Source organism: Nycticebus coucang, chromosome 11 (assembly GCF_027406575.1).
Source record: "Nycticebus coucang isolate mNycCou1 chromosome 11, mNycCou1.pri, whole genome shotgun sequence".
Taxonomy (NCBI): domain Eukaryota; kingdom Metazoa; phylum Chordata; class Mammalia; order Primates; family Lorisidae; genus Nycticebus; species Nycticebus coucang.
This window is the reverse complement of record NC_069790.1, coordinates 120960411-120977573: the sequence shown is the minus strand read 5'-3', so window position 1 is coordinate 120977573 and position 17163 is coordinate 120960411. Positions and strand designations below refer to the sequence as shown.

Genomic DNA, 17163 nt, shown 5'->3' with positions numbered 1-17163 from the left:
ATGGGCAATGCTATCACCTGCACTGCCCTGCAATCCTCTGCCATTGCCACCTCCTCTGGACACTGCCAGTGACCCAGACACGGTGCTGCTTGCACTTGGGCCAGGCTCAACCAGCCTCTGCCGGCGCCGCACTGTACCGAGCAGGTAGGTACCCTACTGACACTCACAAGCTCTGGGTGCGCGCTGCCACCCCCCTTACCGCTCGGCGCGTCCAGGAGCCCAGGGGCCGCGGCTGCCCGGCGGCTCCACAGCGGCGCGGCGGGCTCGGGCTCCGGCTCCGGCTCCCTCCGGCGGAAGCGGCTGGTGAGCAGCCTCCAGAGGCCGGCGGCGGCGCGAGGGCGGCCTGACTCCGGCGCAGCGCGCGGAGCCTCGGCGCCCAGGAGGTCCCGGCGGCTGGGGAAGGCGCCCAGGGAGCTGGCGTCGCCGTCGCTACGCGTGCGAGCGCGGGGCGGCCGGGCCAAAAGCCCCGACTCGGAGCGCCGGATCTCCTGGCCGCGGCGCAGGCGGAAGCTGAAGCTCTTCTTGAGCGCAGACAAGCCGCGCCGGGGACCCTCGGCTGCGCGCCCTCCGCCGCCGCGAAACACCTGCCAGCGCTGGCTGCTCCACAGCGACGCACCGCGCAGGAAGCCCGCACTGCCCGCACGGCCCAGTCCCGCGCCCGCGCCCGGAGCCTCGGCCGCCGCCAGCTCCAGGCGGTTCACCTCCAGGAAAGTCATGCTGGTGGGCCGCGGCCGCGGCGCCGGGTCCCCTCGGCTGCGGCTGCGCCGGGTCAGCACGGGGCTGGGCGCGGGCGAACCGGGCTGCCCCGACGACGTCAGGTCCCGGCGGCGGAGGCGTGGGCGAAGGAGGCCGAGCAGGCCACGGGCGCCGGCAGGCGGCGGCCCCGGGCCACCCGAACATACGCTCCGCGGCCGCGCCGGCTGCTCCCGCGCGGCGCACAGGGCGGCCTGCAGGGCGGCGGCAGCGCGACCGGCGGGGGCGCCGTGCAAGTCCAGCGAGTCGCAGACGCTGAGGGCGCGGCGGCAGGCGCCGGGCCGCTCCCCGCTGCAGCTGTCCACCTGCGGCCAGCCCCGCTCCATGCTCAGGGCCTGCGGGCAAGGGCCAGGCCCATGGCGAGGGTCGCGGGGCTGGGCCCAGGCCGGGGCCGCGGCCGGGGCGCACGGACCTCCGGCCTCGGGTCTCCTGGAGTTGGCCGACCGAGTCCCTCGACTCCTCCACCTCGAAGCCGGCAAGCCCAGACCTGGAGAGGACGGGAGCCAACCCCGCCAGGAGAGGCGGCAAGTCTGGCCTGGAACACCTGGGAACGGTGGCGCAGGGGAGCCGACCTGCTGGGGCAGCCCCTGGAAGCCCTCAGAAAACAGGAAATTCCAGCCCAGGGCTCCTCCTAGGACTGGGCAGGTAAGCGAAGAGCTGTCATTAAGAGCAGGGCAAGTAAATAACAGTCCTGAGTACACCACACGCTGGGGCCCGTTTTGGAGAAAAATGGGCCATTTTCTCCTCCAAAGGAAAAAGGGCCAACAACATGGAGGACCAGAATTATTAAAAGCCTGAACTGGAAGTCACGAGGTGAGTCTTATGCCTTCTCTGGGCCCCAGTCTCATCTGTAAAATAAGGACTTGAATGAGATGTTCTGAGGTTTAGATTCGCTGGATGCTAAGTCAGCTTCTGCTGATGACTGGGCTGTCCTCAGAGACCATAAAATCCAGAAGATACCCATCACTTTGAACTGAGTTAAGTATCCTGCCTAACGCAGCAGAAAAGTCAAAAGCTAATTGTGCCCAGACCAGGGTTCTGGCCCTGAAGTCTCTGGTTCCAAGCTATTGGTGGGTGTCACCTCTCTTCCAGATGATGGCCCAGGAGTGGTAGACTGCAGTTCTGGCTGGAGCCTGACGCTTTCGGTAAATGAAAACACTCTTCTCTCAGCTCTGGTGAATGTGGGCTGCAGGGCTCACCCAGAACGCATGGGAGAGGGAGCAAGGACTTCCCTTGCTGTGACTTAGGCTACATTGTAATCATCAGTCCTCTCCAGAGGCCAGTGTGGCCAGTGTTTACTATACTCCACAAAGTAAGAAATCGCCAGAACTTCCTCAGTACCTCCCACAGACGGGGAGTAACCAGTTTAGGCAGTGAGTGGCAAGGGAGAGGGGCTCAGGTTTGTTTTGTTCAGAGAGGTAATACTCCCAGGTTTCCTCCCTTCCCAGTCTAGCCCAACTCCCAGGGTTTCTGTGTCAGTGTTAGAATTCCATGGTCCTGGACAGAGCCAAGGAGGAGATAAAAGTGGCACATTCCTGTGGGGCTGGGGGAATGCCTAAGGCAGGCAGGGCCTCTCCTTCCTAGGCTCCCTGCAGAAACCAGCATGGGAAACTCCCAAGTCCTGGGCTGGATCTCCCAGGCCTGGAAAGGCCCTGGAGTGATTCTGTATTTTCATGGGACTAGTTATTAACAGTGGGGAAGATGGCTGCTTCCTCTCCAGGACATGTATAATAGACCCCCCCCTCTCCTTCCCCAATAATAGATGGTTTAGCAGTAGAGCCCTTCCCAGGATCCACGGGCAGACATGGAGACAAGAAACACAGGCAAGAATTCTGACTCACATTTCCCAACGTCCTGGAGGTATAGATCTTTTTGCCTTGACTTCTCTATTTGTGTTATCTGTCCCTTCACACGTATAGGGAATGGCTCTTCCTCAGTAGAGTAAGGCCATCACAGGCTGATTAAAATGCAAGCACAGAACAGCAGCTATAGATGCTGGTCTGTGGAGGCTGAGTGGGGGACAGGGAACAAGGTGCCCAATAGGGGGATGGGATGCTCCAGAACCCAGCTGGCTCTCAGTGGGAGAAAAGGATGGATGAGAAAGGAAGAAAGCCCCAGCTCTCTCTACGCTGTGCAGACAGACACACACATATAACACAAGTCTCAGGGAAGGCAAGCAGCAATGCCCAGTCCCCTAAAGAACATCTTATATTCTCAGAGGACACAAAGGCTCCCAGGTCCCACTGCACCTACAGAAATCAGCTTGAGTCAGTTCCCAAACCTAGAATATCTTCCTCTTCCTCACCCAACTGCATCCTCCTGCCTGCCCCTTTTCCCCAGAAACTTTTCCTGACCCAGAGAAACTAGACAGAGAAGGGTATCTGCTCCCACATACACATCTCAGAACGTCAACCCAAAGGCCCCAGAGGACAGCTGCAAGCATACGTCCCTCTTCCTCACTGGATCAGCCCTGGGTCAGGAATAAGGTCTCTGTTCTCACAAGACTGTGCATCAAAGATGTGTGGCCAATATAGCTGTCAATGCAGCCATTACTTGCTGGGCCCAAGCTGGGACATACAGACCACACAGGATCCCACGTCAGGTCTTTGTTTCTTAAGTCTATCAGAAGCTCCAGGCTGAATTTTCCTCTTAGGGGCTAGAGGCTCCATGGAGTTTCTGGGGACTAACAATGGAATCCCTCACAGATGCCCACAGTATGCACTGTGGTTCAGGGTGAACACAGCTTCCATGGAGACAATGAGTGCCAAAGATGAGCACCAAACCACCAAGCCCTGCTGACCTAAGGGCTTGGAAGTCAGGAGAAAGAGCTTCCCTAGCTATGCCTGATGGCAGCCAAGCTGGACAGCCACTGAAGCTGGCCTGTGCCTTCGTTGCCCTGCCCATGTGAGCACAGTGTGTCTAGTGCCAGGGGGCCATATTGGGGTGGGGAAAACCCACTGGGCAGTGTGAGATGTGATGCTGTCCAGAAAGTGGGCTGAACTAAGGATAAGGAAAGGGCAGCTCTGGAGCCAGAACCTGCAGGCCCTTGTACCTATTTTACACCCAAGTGTTTGCTGGCCATGCTGGCCGGCATTGATAAGTCTTAGGCTGTGCCCAGCTGCGACTCACCCAACCCACAGGAAGTGGTGACTGTCCTTCTTCTCAGAGACCAGAAAGGACTAGCTTTCTTCTGAAGGCCCAAGCGTGTAACTGGTTCCCCAGGCTTCTTCCAGTGCCAGGTTTGACCTAAGAGCCATACCAGCCCTCCAGGAACTCTTAGGTTCTTCCTGCCCACAAGGTGGCAGCAAAACATCTCCCTGTGCTGAAGCCCGCTGTGTGGGAACAGAGACTAGCAAGATGACTCCTGGGTGGCCACTTGAGCTGGGGAGGCCAGGTGGGTAGGGGATGGGAGAAGAGGCACAACAGTCTTTAGGTTGCCTACCCTACTGCCCCACCGTCCTGGCTGGCAGGCTGACCAGGTTATCCACGCAAGCCAATCAAGCTGCTGTGTGGCAGCCACTGACCGCTACATTCTGTCCCCCAGGTCCCCTGCCTTACAAACAGCACAGCAGCTACTCCAGAGCTGCAGGCCACAAGTCTAGTACAATCTCTCCTTCCCACTCTGGCTCCCATCCTGGGGGCTCTTCCTTGCCAGCTCCCTTCTCCCAGGAGCAGGGAAGCCACCCCTCCCCACGGAGCCCACTGCCACCAGGAGGAACAGCCCCTTAATACAGCTCCCAGAGAAGCCCTGCAACTGACACTCCAGCTCCTGAATCTTGTCAGCTCCTGAGTCTCTCCCATTGCCCCTTGGCCTCCCATCTGTCACAGTTCTTGTGATCCACCTCCATCCAGCCACCAGGCTGCCAACACACAGAGATTGTCCTCTGCCCAGACTTTCTACATCTGCTTTCTGTGAGGTCATTCAGGTCCCAGCTGCCACATCCCTTCCTCACAAGGCTGACCCGCTCAGAGACTACTGTCAACATCACCTGACACTCGCCATGCAACTCTTAGATATTCCTTTTTGCATTTGATGCTCCCCTAACAGAATGCCAGGCACACGGAGCGTGTATGGTGACCCTCCCTGAGTAAATGAAGGCGTGAACATCTTTGCTGAGTGTGAACTTCACACCCAGGCCTCTGCTCTCGTGGGGAGAGAGGCAAGTCTAAAAGAGATGGTCCCTGGCTGGGCCAGTGTGTTGAAGAGATAAGTCACAGGCAAAATAAACAACACAGATCCTAAATAGCCTGGTGGTGCACCAGCAAGATGCACGCTGCAGAGCTGAGGGAGCTGGGATCAAGTTCAGCCTCTGACACCTGTTAGCTGTGTGACCATCTACAGTCAGCTTAAGCATGATGAATCTTGGGTTTTAATCTGAGAACTAGGGATGATCCCCAACCCTCGCCCTGCCCAGCTGAGTCTGCTGTGCTGTGTGAGTGTGGAGGCACCATGAGCAAGAGAAGGAGCTGTCACTCCTTGGAAGGTAAGCGCCAATGCTTTTCTCATGGGACATCGAGGCGAACGCGGTCAGTCCATGACCTTAGCAGTTTCACATCAGCTAGGGATGGTTCCTAGACTGGTCCTTAAGAGACCTTAGGACCTTAAGAGACCTTAGTGTGGATGCTGGAAATCCCTGAGTTCTAATTGCTAGGACCTCACAATGTGCCCTTATTTGGAAATAGGGTCCTTGCAGGTGTAATTAGTTAAGATTAGGTCATGCTGGAAGAGGGTAGGCCCCTGCTCCGTTATGATGGGCATCCTTATAAAAAGGGGAAATTTGGGCACAGAGACATTCACAAAGGGAATTCGTTGTCAAGAGACACAGGGAGAAGAGGGCCATCTGCAAACCAAGAAGAGAGGCCTGGGACAGATCTCTCCCCAGCACCTTCAGAGGGAACAGACTCTGCCCACCTTGATCTCAGACTTTCGGCTTCTAGAACTGTGAGAGAATAAATTTCTGTTGGTCTAAGCCACCCACTTTATGGTGCTTTATTACCACAGGCCCAGGAAATGATAAAAAGCTATGGGCTCTAGAAAAAACGATATACACTTGGATGAATGTGCAGGTGTTTCCAGGAGGTTCCCAGCCGCCTTAAGTCCCACTATGGACGCCAGGTTCAGAACTCATGCTCTGCTTCTGTCCTTACATTTTCTGTTTTATTCTTTTCTTTTCTTCTTTCTTTCTTTTTTTTTTTCCTTTGGAGACAGAGTTTTACTTTGTCGCCCTGGTGCCATGGTGTCACAGCTCACAGCAACCTTACACTTTTGGGCTTAAGTGATCCTCTTGCCTAAGCCTCCCAAGTAACTGCGAGTACAGGAACCCATCACAATGCCCGGCTATTTTTAGAGACAGGGTCTCACTCTTGCTTAGGCTGGTTTCAAACTACTGAGCTGGAGGAGCTTGGGCACTCGTCCTCCCAGAGTGCTAGGATTACAGGTGTGAGCCATCAAGACCTGCCCTATCCTCACGTTTTTTAGAGACAAGGGCACCAATGCCCAGAGAGGGGAAGTGGCTCACCTGAGGTTACACAGCCCTTAAGCTGGACTGTGTGTTAAGTTTTGAAGGGAAATACCATTATTAAAAATATTAATATTTTAAAATGTATGAAATGCAGGGAAGGGGTCAAAATCATGAGGAAAGAGTATAGTGCAATCAGGGGCATGTAATACTGCAAATTGCTCGTTGTTGTTTGAGATAGAGTCTTTCTCTGTTGCCCAGGCTGAATGGAGTGCAGTCATCATAACTCACTGTAGCCTTGAACTCCCTAGCTCAAGCAATCCTTCCAACTCAGCCACCTGAGTAGCTGGTACTACAGGTGCCCACCATCATGCCTGGCTGATTTTTTTTATCTTTGTAGAGACAGTCTCAGGTCGGTCTCAGGTCTTGCTCTTATTAGGCTGGTCTCAAACTCCTGGCCTCAAGCAATCCTTCTACCTCTGCCTCCCAAAGTGCTGGGATTATAGACATGAACCACTCCCACCCACCCCCACCCAGCCATACTTCACAGTCTGGGTCCTGAACCCCCTAAGTACCAAGGTGGGGCATGCAGGCTCCTGCCCTACCCCTCAGGCCATGGGAAGAATAGAAATGGTGTGAAGTGTACAGGGTACCTGGTGTAGGGCCAGCCTCCAGGGTGGAATGGTGCATATCTGTACCCTTTCCCCTTCAGGGAGGAACTGCTGGAAAGCAAGCTTTGAAAAGTCAAGCCAAATGAGGCATGGCTGAGCCACAGGCCCCAGCAGCTACTGTCGCTGATCAGAGCAGAAGTGGTGTCCAGGTGCTGTCAGGGTCTTAGAATGTGGGCAGATGGGACAAGGTCCGGAGGCCTGATGGAGGACATTCTTTGAGAGGGCCCTTGTCCCGTCCACTAATGTGCCCAGCACAGAGTTAGTGGACAGAAAGGAAAACAAACTGCTGTCAGGCTTGGTGCAAAGAGGCCATTTCCAGGCTGGGAAATCGGCTGTCCTAATAAGGGTGGTCTGGGATCCTCGGAGCCCAGGACCCTGTGGCTCTCTCTTCCCACTCTCCCCTTCGCTCCCTCAGCTAATCCCTGGGGAGGGGAAGGCAAGGTCACTAGAGAGCTCTCAGATACCCTGAACTTGGGCCCTTGGTGGGTTCCAGGGATATTAGGTGGTTTTTGTGCCAGTCCTGACTGCCAACCCCTAAAGCCAGCCGTATCGCCTATAGGTGGGGTGGAGCAGAGGCTTTTGTCTGCTTGCCCCATCTCACTTTAGTAAGTGCTCACTCAGAAAATAATGTTAAATAAAGCTCGGAGACCCAAGCACTGGTCTGGGAATCTGGAATCCTGGCACTTGTTCAGGCTCTGCCACCATGAGTGAAAACTCTGCCTCTTCCAGCCTAATGTGCTTCTAAAATACGTTCAATTTATGAGATCTTCATTCCTTATCAAAGTACTAGCACTTTCACTTAGATTCATATTTTTTTATAGAAATAAAGTTGTTTTTTAATTTATTTTAATTTTTACATTTTTTTTTTTTTTTTGGCCGGGGCTGGGTTTGAACCTGCCACCTTCGGCATATGAGACCGGCGCTAATTTTTACATTTTTAATTTTCAGTAGAAGATGGGGTCTTGCTATGTTGCTGAAGCTGGTCCCAAACTCCTGACCTCAAGCAATCCTCCCATCTCAGCTTCCCAAAGTGCTGATATTACAGGTGTGAGCCGCTGTACACCCAGCCAAAAGTAAAGTATTTTACTTCTGGGGAAAATGCAATGGAGTATACAAATAGCTGCATTAATTTTGCAGCACTGTCACAAACTACAGACACCGAGCGGCTGAGAGCACAGGCGCAGATGGTAAGTTCAGGATCTCAGAGCAGGAGACGGCAAGGCACAGGTGCACTATCGAAGAACCAGGTGGGCTGAGAGTCCAGTGGACAAAAGCTTAAAAGCGAATGGATTCTTCTGACAGATGTTACAACAGCAGGGCATGTGTGGGAGGCCACCTTCTGACTGGGCCCAGTTCTGCTCACCCCAGCCAACTCTTGGGTGCTGCCCCACCACATCCCGGGGGCTCCTTCCAACACTCACAGCACTCTTGCCTCTGCCCTCTGCTCATGTTTAATCTGCCTCCTATCGTGCAGGAGCTGGGTTCCCAGGTTCCCTGAGGTGGGCGTGTAGAGCTGGCTGGGGCCCCTAAGAACACCTGCACCACTGTGGGTGCACAGACTCCTGAGACAACTGCCAGGTAGGATAGCACTGGTCACCTGATAACAGCAGCAACTTACAGTGGTCCCCACTCTGGGCATTTTATACATATTAACCCACATTTAGTCCCCATAATAGCTCTTTGAGAAAGGTACAATTAATCTCCCCATTCTACAGATGAGGAATCAGAGGCACAGAGGCAAGGGACTTGCTGAAGGTCACCAACCAGCAAGTGATTTCAACTCAGGCCATTGGTTGGCCAGTTGGAGCCTGTGGCGTCCCCAGTGCTGGCCACTGTCACTCTGGCCTGTGAGACCTCTGTTGTTACGGTGCCAACCAAAACCCAAAGCTTGCCTCGGTCAGAGCTCATCTCTGAAGCGGTGCCCCCCACCTTCCACCCATCCTGGTACCAACATCTGGCTGGCCCAACCTTGGCCTTCCTAACAGGGACTTTACTTCCAGAAGATCCCTCCCTGAGGTCTTTCCTCACTGACCTTCCAAAAAACTCCTGCCCCCATCTCCCCTTCACCCAGCCCCGAACCACATTAAGTACGAAGGATTGACTGGGGCTTCCACAGCTCCCCACAGGAAGAAAGTGGTACATGGCCCAGAAACTAACCTGGAACACTTCCTTCTGGCAGGCAAATGTTCATGCCATGCAGGCGTGTGGACAGATCACACACAGACCAGGCTGCCTTGCGATCAGAGAAGGGACCCAAGGAAATGCAGATGGCCCTCCTGAATCAAAGCTTCCCAGGGCCCTGGAGATCCTGAGCAGAGCACAGGGACATCTGACGAATGAATTCCCCTCTCAAAGAGCCCCTCCCTGGCAGGTTTTCTTCTGACCGAGGCCCCTGCTGGCAACCCACACCCACACCCAGATGGTGGCTGCCAGAGCACTGCCTGGCCTAGGTGCCCAGCCTCACACTCGAGGGAGGGGGCATGGGCCACCCACAATGCTTCAAGTTTATCAGCCAGATCTGAATAATTTTCCTGTCAAACACCCACCGTGTATCCCCAGTCAACCTAGTTCTCCTGTATCTTAGAGCAACTGAGAAATGGAACCAGAACTTTAGCGCTTTTGGTAGCTGGGTTTAAGACTTTTATCTTAATCCAATCTTATACCTTGCTGCCCTAGTCAGCCCAGCAGCTCTCAAGCCTTGACCCAAGGGTCACACCATCAACATGAAATGATGGCAGTAACCCTGGCAACAACTGTGGGGCCCACAGGACCCTTGGCTTCAGGATTAGAAAGGCTAGGAGGTCCCTAGAGCCACCTGCAAAGCTGCCATCAACTGGGAATTTACGTTCTAAGGTCAAGGCAGAGTCAAAGGAGACCAAGAAGCCCGTGGTGGGACCCCTTCTGGGTCAGCAAGAAAATCCAGGGCTGGGTGGTGCCTGTGGCTCAAGGAGTAGGGCACCGGTCCCATATGCCGGAGGTGGTGGGTTCAAACCCAGCCCCGGCCAAAAACCACAAAAAAAAAGAAAATCCAGGCCTGAGGTCTGTCCAGCAGTATCTCTGTACAACCAATCCCAGGGCCACACCAGGCAGAAGGCAGCCAGAGACATCCAGCAACAGAGTATAAGGCACTATCTGCAAATAGCCGTCCACCCCTTCTCAAGCCCCAGAAAGACAGGTCTCCCCTCTCTTTCTTTCTTGGGCCACCTTCACACCTTCCTCTGTGCTGCTCTGGGAACCATCCCAAAGACCCCACTCACCCATGGCCAGCTGCTCCCTCTGAAGCCTCAGCCCTCACTGCCCAGCGCCAGCCGTAACTGTGCTGAGTTAGCACAATACCAGGTCAGGGGAGCTGGAGGGAGTGCCTCTAACAGCTGTCTAGTGAGGTTGGACATAAGAAGGGGGCTTGAGAAGAGGGTGCTGGCTGCAGGACAGAAGGGACTCAAAAGCAACCCCAGGCTGGGTGCAGTGGCTCACTCCTCCCATTTCATATCCTAGCACTCTGGGAGGCTGAGGCAGGGGGATGGCCTGAGTCAGTTCGAAACCAGCCTGAGTAAGAGTGAGACCCAATCTCTATTAAAATGAAAAACCGAGGCAAGAGGATCACTTGAACTCAAGAGTTTGAAATTGCTGTGAGCTATGACACCACAGCACTCTACTCAAGGTGACAAAGTGAGAACTTTGTCTCAAATAAAAAATAAAAGAAAGCAACTCTCAGGGCAGCACCTGTGGCCCAGTGGGTAGGGCACCGGCCCCATGTACCACGGGTTGTGGGTTCAAACCCGGCCCAGGCCAAACTACAACAAAAAAATAGCCAGGCACCTGTAGTCCCAGCTACCCGGGAGGCTGAGACAAGAGAATCTCCTAAGCCCAGGAGTGGGAGGTTCCTGTGAGCTGTGTGACGCCACGGCACTCTACCGAGGGTGATAAAGTGAGACAGAAAGAAAAAAAAAGAAAAGAAAAGAACTCTCAGCAGAGAAAAGAGCAACAGATTCAAATAGGTAACAATGAAAAATCCTGGGAAGATGAGAGAGGGGAGGGAGGGGGGTATGGGAGAAGGGAGGGTATTTGGGGGGACCTCACCTAATGTGCATGATGCAATGGTACATTTAAAAACTATTAAGAAATGAGTATAATTGCAATGGATGTGTTACTTAGTTTAATGTAAACATTTCATTGTATATCAAAGCAGTACCCTGAATCCCATAAATGGATCAATGTACAAAGTTATGATTTAATAAAAAAAATTAAAAAAAAAATAAAAGGAATAAAAAAAATGAAAAATCCTGAATGGGCTAGGCACCTGTAGCTCAGTGAGTAGGGCGGTAGCCACGTACACCAAGGCTGGTGGGTTTGAGCCCAGCTCGGGCCTGCTAAACAACAATGACAACTGCAACAACAAAAAAAGTAGCCGGGCGTGTGGCGGGCGCCTGTAGTCCCAGCTACTCGGGAGGATGAGGCAAGAGAATCGCTTAAGCCCAGGAGTTGGAGGTTGCTGTGAGCTGGGATGCCACGGCACTACTGAGGGCGACATAGTGAGACTGTCTCAAAAAAGAAGAAAAAGAAAAATCCTGAATGATAAAAAGCTATTAAAACCCTAAGAGAAATATAACTAAAGAAAAACCAATAATCTGAAAAAATGTGACTATCTAAAAAATGTAATCTATTAATATAATAGATTAATATCATTAATAGATACAGAACTCATCAACATTGTTTAAAAAAAAAAACACATAAAATCTCTAAATGAGGGCGGCACCCTTAGCTCAGTGGGTAGGGCACTAGCCACATACACCAAGGCTGGTGGGTTCAAACCAGGCCTGGGCCAGCTCAACAACTATAAGTGCAACAACAAAAAAATAGCCAGGTGTTGTGGCAGGCGCCTGTAGTCCCAGCTACTTGGGATGCTGAGGCAAGAGAAGCCCAAGAGTTTGGAGTTTCTGTGAGCTGTGAAGCCACAGTCCTCTACCCAGGGTGAAAGCTTGAGACTCTGTCTCAAAAAAAAAACATCTCTAGGCTTGGCGCCTGTAGCTCAGCAGCTAGGGTGCCAGCCACATATACCGGAGCTTGTGGGTTTGAATCCAGCCCAGGCCTGCCAGGCAACAATGACAACTGCAACCAAAAAATAGCTGGATGTTCTGGTGTGCTTGTAGTCCAGCTACTGGGAGGCCGAGGCAAGAGAATTGCTTAAGCTCGAGGTTGCTGTGAGCTGTGATGCCATAACACTCTACCCAGGGTGACACAGTGAGACTCTGTCTCAAAAAAACAAAACAAACAAACAAACAAAAAAAACACCTCTAAATGAGTACAGAAAGTTCAAGTGGCTCATACACATGCAAAACCATTCACCCTTAATAGGTACTTAAAGAATTATAAGGCTTGGTGCCTGTGGCTCAAGCAGCTAAGGCGCCAGCCATATACACCTGAGCTGGCGGGTTCAAATCCAGCCCGGACCCGCCAAACAACAATGATGGCTGCAACCAAAAAATAGCCAGACGTTGTGGCGGGCGCCCTAGTCCCAGCTACTTGGGAGGCTGAGGCAAGAGAATTGCTTGAGCCCAGGAGTTTGAGGTTGCTGTGAGCTGTGATGCCACAGCACTCTACCCAGGGTGACAGCTTGAGGCTCTGTCTCAAAAAAAAAAGAATTATAAGTTAAGACAAAAATAGGATTCTATGTCTCATCTACCAAAGCCATAAAAGTTTACTTCTGCTTTAATTGGACTGCCCTACGGAGCAAGCACACTTGCAGGGTCCCCTGATCGCTGTTCTCAGGCCATGTTCAATTGATCTGGCAGCTTAGCAATTTAGCTGTGTGCACAAAGGGACAAAGAAAAAGAGCCTTATGCACCTCATGCCACCCTCTTGGAGTCCACCTGCAATGGAGGGAAAGATTTAGGCTCAAAAAAATACTAGTAACCCTGGATGTCAAACAACATGGAAATGAGCACGTAAACAATTCTATATCCACATAGTAGAATATTTTTTGCACATGGTAGGATATTATGCAACCAATTAAAATAATGTCTGCAAAGACTTCTTTACCTAGCACAGGTGGCAGTACTTGATTTTTTTAATCCAGGTACAAAATTGTATGTAACAGGAACCTGTGTAGAAAATTCAGGGGAAAAAAACAGAACAGGTGAGAGGGGCTGCCTGCCTCTGTTTAGGATTATCTGTGTTTTCTTCTGCTTCTTTACATTTTTGTGATGTGTATATTTTACCCTATTTTCTGAAATGTTTACAAAAGGCACATTACTTTTATAAAAAGAAAAGAAGATTGTTCCGCCTCGGAATGGGGAGTAGATAATTTTTAATTTAGGTTCAGGGTGGGGTACAAAGGAGACTTTGTACCTTTCATAACAACCTGGAAGCACCCGGAGAATACTCCCCTGAGTAAAATATCACAAGAGTGGAAAATCAAGCATCACATGTACTCAATACTAAATCGAAACATGTAGATTAACCGACTACAGGTCCACATTAGAAAAAACTCAATTACACTTAAGAAGGAAGGAGTAGATCTTACCCAACCGGTACATCGCATAGGTATTAAAGGCACACTTCCTGGGTGAAGAACACAACTATATCTCAGACTTTACCTTGCAAACCCAAGCACAGTAACCTAATCATCTGTACCGAGTTAAGGAAGAGGAAATGCACATTTATTGATGAACATGAAAAAATGTAGCCTCACCTAGTGATCAGGGAAATGCGAAAGCACAAGAACGGGGTGCCCTGTTCCTGATAACTGCTGTGGCTGGTGGGGCGGGCTACCAGCGGAGAGCAGGACATATTAATCTGAAATTTTAAAAACGTACTCTCTGGCTCTGCGCCTGTGGCTCAAGCAGCTAAGGTGCTGGCCACATACACCTGAGCTGGCGGGATCAAATCCAGCCCGGGGCCCACCAAACAACAATGATGGCTGCAACCAAAAAAATAACCGGGCGTTCTGGCGGGCGCCTGTAGTCCCAGCTACTTGGGAGGCTGAGGCAGGAGAATCGCTTAAGCCCAGGAACTAGAGGTTGCTGTGAGCTATGATGCCACAGCACTCTACCCAGGGTGACAGCTTAAGGCTCTGTCTCAAAAAAAAAAAAAAAAAGAAAAATTTCATGGTACTGAGTCCCATCAACTATTCACCATTCCCTTGCTGAGGGGTACTTGGGTCACTTCCTTCTTTTTAAACCACTACAAGCAAAGCTATAATCAACATCTGTGTACCTACAGTGTTTTCTCCCCATCGGGAACATGCCCACAGGTAGGACCCATTAAGCTGGAAGGCATGAGAATTTTTCATGTTAATGGACGATGCCCAATTACTTTCCAAGTGAGGCAGCTGTCCTGCTCTCCGCTGGTAGCCCGCCCCACCAGCCACAGCAGTTATCAGGAACAGGGCACCCCGTTCTTTTGCTTTTGCATTTCCCTGATCACTAGGTGAGGCTACATTTTTTCATGTTCATCAATAAATGTGCATTTCCTCTTCCTTAACTCGTCTGATCCTACTTTTTGTTTTTCTCTTGGGTTTTTAAAATCTTTTTCTTAACTGTCTGCAGGAACTCTGTGCTATGGGCATGTTAAGCCTCAATCTGGCACATGCTCATTATAAGCAAATTCTCCTACTCTAGGATGCCGAAGTGAATTTCATCTGTTAGTTTTGCAACTGACTATAATATTTGAACAACAGCATCAACAAAAACCCATGAGACAAGGGTGATGCTAAAAAGAAGCTGTGGTGCACAGCAGCTGTTCTTGACAGCAGAGCACCTGCCAGTACTCAAAAAAGGAATGTCAGGATTAGAAAGTCACCTTGTGACAACTCCAATGTAACCGACGACACCATCGGTGAAAGGCTGTGGGGCCAATTTATTTCCAGGGAGCATAAGTATCACCACACAGACTCCTTACCAACTACAAGGGAGGACAGGAGCCTTCACAGTGGAGAGTCGTGATTGTCATTACCCCAACAGCACTGATGGGTAGGCCCTCTGGAGGGAATAGAAGGTTCCCACCAAGATGCAAACCGCGCTGCAGTTCCCACCCAGGCGATAGGAGGGAGGGAGGAGCAAGTTGGACAGCACCACGTAGCAGCCATACCCAATTCTAGAACCCAGTTCTAAACTTTCCACAAGAAAGCCAATCCCAATGCTTCAAAAAGTCTGTATGGTGGGGGAAAATGTATCGTGTGGGATCCTGTTCCATTCTGATTTGGAAAACCAAAAAGGGCCTCATATGAAACATTTTGGGGATTGCTGGGAAAATTTGATTATGGATCAGCAATTAAATAGTACTAGAGAATTCTTGCTAATTTTCTTAGGTGTTATTCTGGTATCACACCATGGAGAAGATTGTGCCTATTCTTAGGAAATGTCTGCTGAAGAGCTTTAGGGAGAAGCATCAAGATGTATACAACCTCAGAAAAAAGTGTGTGAGAGAGAGAGAAAGACCAAGAGAGGGAAAGAGGAGAGACTGAGCAACCAGATGGGGTAAAATGTTAATAATGATCAGACCTTTCGATGTTGTCATTTTTCAAAATAGAAAACGGGAGGAAAAATCAGTCTTTTCCCTATAAATTCTGGGTTTCCCATCTGACTTAAGAGTATCCCTCATCCTAAGATTAGATAATATTCTTCTAATTTTAGGCCAGATGTGGGAGCTCACACCTGTAATCCCAGCCCTTTGGAAGACCAAGGTGGAAGGATTGCTTGAGGCCAAGAATTTGAGACCAGCCTGTGCAACACAGCCAGACCCTATCTCTACAAAAGTTAAAAAAAAATTATCTGGGCAGCTGAGACAAGAAGATCACTTGAACTTCAAGGTTGCAGTGAGCTATGATGACATCACTGCACTCTAGCTTGGTGGCAAAGTGAGAGCCTGTCTCAAAAAAATATACTCATGAATATTTTAAATAAAATTCATGAATTCTTTAAATTTAAAGTACATGAACTTTATGAACATGGTGTATATATTTTCTTCTCTATTTTTAAAGGTTTTATCTTTTTTCCTGGCAGAGTAGCTCCTAATGGGAGGAGCATAGCCTTGGAAACCAGACTTCCTGGGTCCAGGTCCTGCTATGAACGATTAGCCTTGGGCAAATTCCTTTACATCTCTAGGCCTCAGTTTCCTCATCTGCAAAAGGAGTTAATGACAACCTGCGGGGATGCTCCAAAAATCATATAACAAGAACACCAGGGAAGCACATGGGTAGGGCCTGACATCAGAAGCACAGGAGAAAGGCACCCTTCACACCGGTCTTTCCACTCTGGTCCTGCCACCCCAGCTTAAAACTCTGCAACTCCCATCACCTGCAGCAAGAGTTTTCAATCTTGTGACATTTGCAGCACAGACATAACATGCTGGAGTGTGCGGTGGCATGCTTGAGTAGCTCAAAAACAAACTACATCAGCAAGTTCCATCATAAAATCACTACTCCTGTAAAACTGTGCCCCACAGTGTGAGTTGGGCCAGCAGACCTAGCCCCAAGGGCACTGGCAGAAGGCTGTTCACTGCCTCAGCACGCACTCTTAGTATCCTCCTAAGACAAGATTATTTGCTTTTGGTAAGCACGATTTTCCTTCAATGCCAGTTTACCATTACATGTTTCCCCCACCCACCCCCAGTCTCCTTCCCACGACCGACTCCCAGCCTGGAGAGTGCTGTCACCTGTAGCTCTGCTTATTTCACCCTTGATCAAGTTTTGGGGGTACCTAGGAAGGAAGGGGTTGGAGCACCACTGCTATGGGATTCAGAGTCATGGACACTACCCCATGGTTCCCTCCACCTGAGCTGCAGTGCCTAACCCGCCTTCCAGGAGCAGAGAGGTTTCTCGAAAACACCAAGGGAAATCCTTTCTCAGCCTCCCTGAGACCCTGCCATTTGAACAGAAGGCTCGGCCTCTCCTGGAGCCAAGGCCAGGGTCTCTGCCTCTCTCCCTACCTCCCTGGCCCTCCCAGAGTGTGGTCTCAACCAGGCCTGGGCAGGGAGGGCTAAGACCCCTGGGACAGGCTTGAGTCAATTGAAGCATGGCAGGAAGGTGTCACAAAAATGCCTGCATACTCCAGAGGGACCCCAGGTCTGCCCCTCCACTCCCAGGGGTCATGTGAAACTGTATGGACTTGGGTCTGGGTCTCAGTCTCTGGCCTCCTCTTCCCTGGGGTGATGCCAGTGGTTCCCCCCACCCCCAAGCGCACCTGACCCTCCGAGGCTTTGTGTGGCTCGTGCTCCCACTGCACAGAGATAGGAACATGTAGCCTGGGTCCCCTGCTGCAGCTTCTTCCCTCTCTCAGCTC

The 17163-nt window shown here is 51.2% G+C and overlaps 1 protein-coding gene across 8 annotated transcripts in view; it reads right to left on the bottom strand.

The window, feature by feature from the left end:
• The window catches only part of AGAP3 (ArfGAP with GTPase domain, ankyrin repeat and PH domain 3), a 68288-nt gene that overhangs the window by 30218 nt on the left and 20907 nt on the right, over positions 1 to 17163 (bottom strand). For 3 of the 8 annotated variants that reach the window (XM_053609675.1, XM_053609676.1, XM_053609677.1), the window contains exon 1: positions 200 to 1204. The exons of 4 other annotated variants lie outside the window; for them this stretch is intronic. In XM_053609675.1, the coding sequence (XP_053465650.1) occupies positions 200 to 1079 (880 nt within the window). In that variant the 5' untranslated portion in view covers positions 1080 to 1204. Of the gene's footprint in view, positions 1 to 199; positions 1213 to 17163 lie in introns of those variants that run through there. One more of the 8 variants, XM_053609681.1, reaches the window with a different exon arrangement.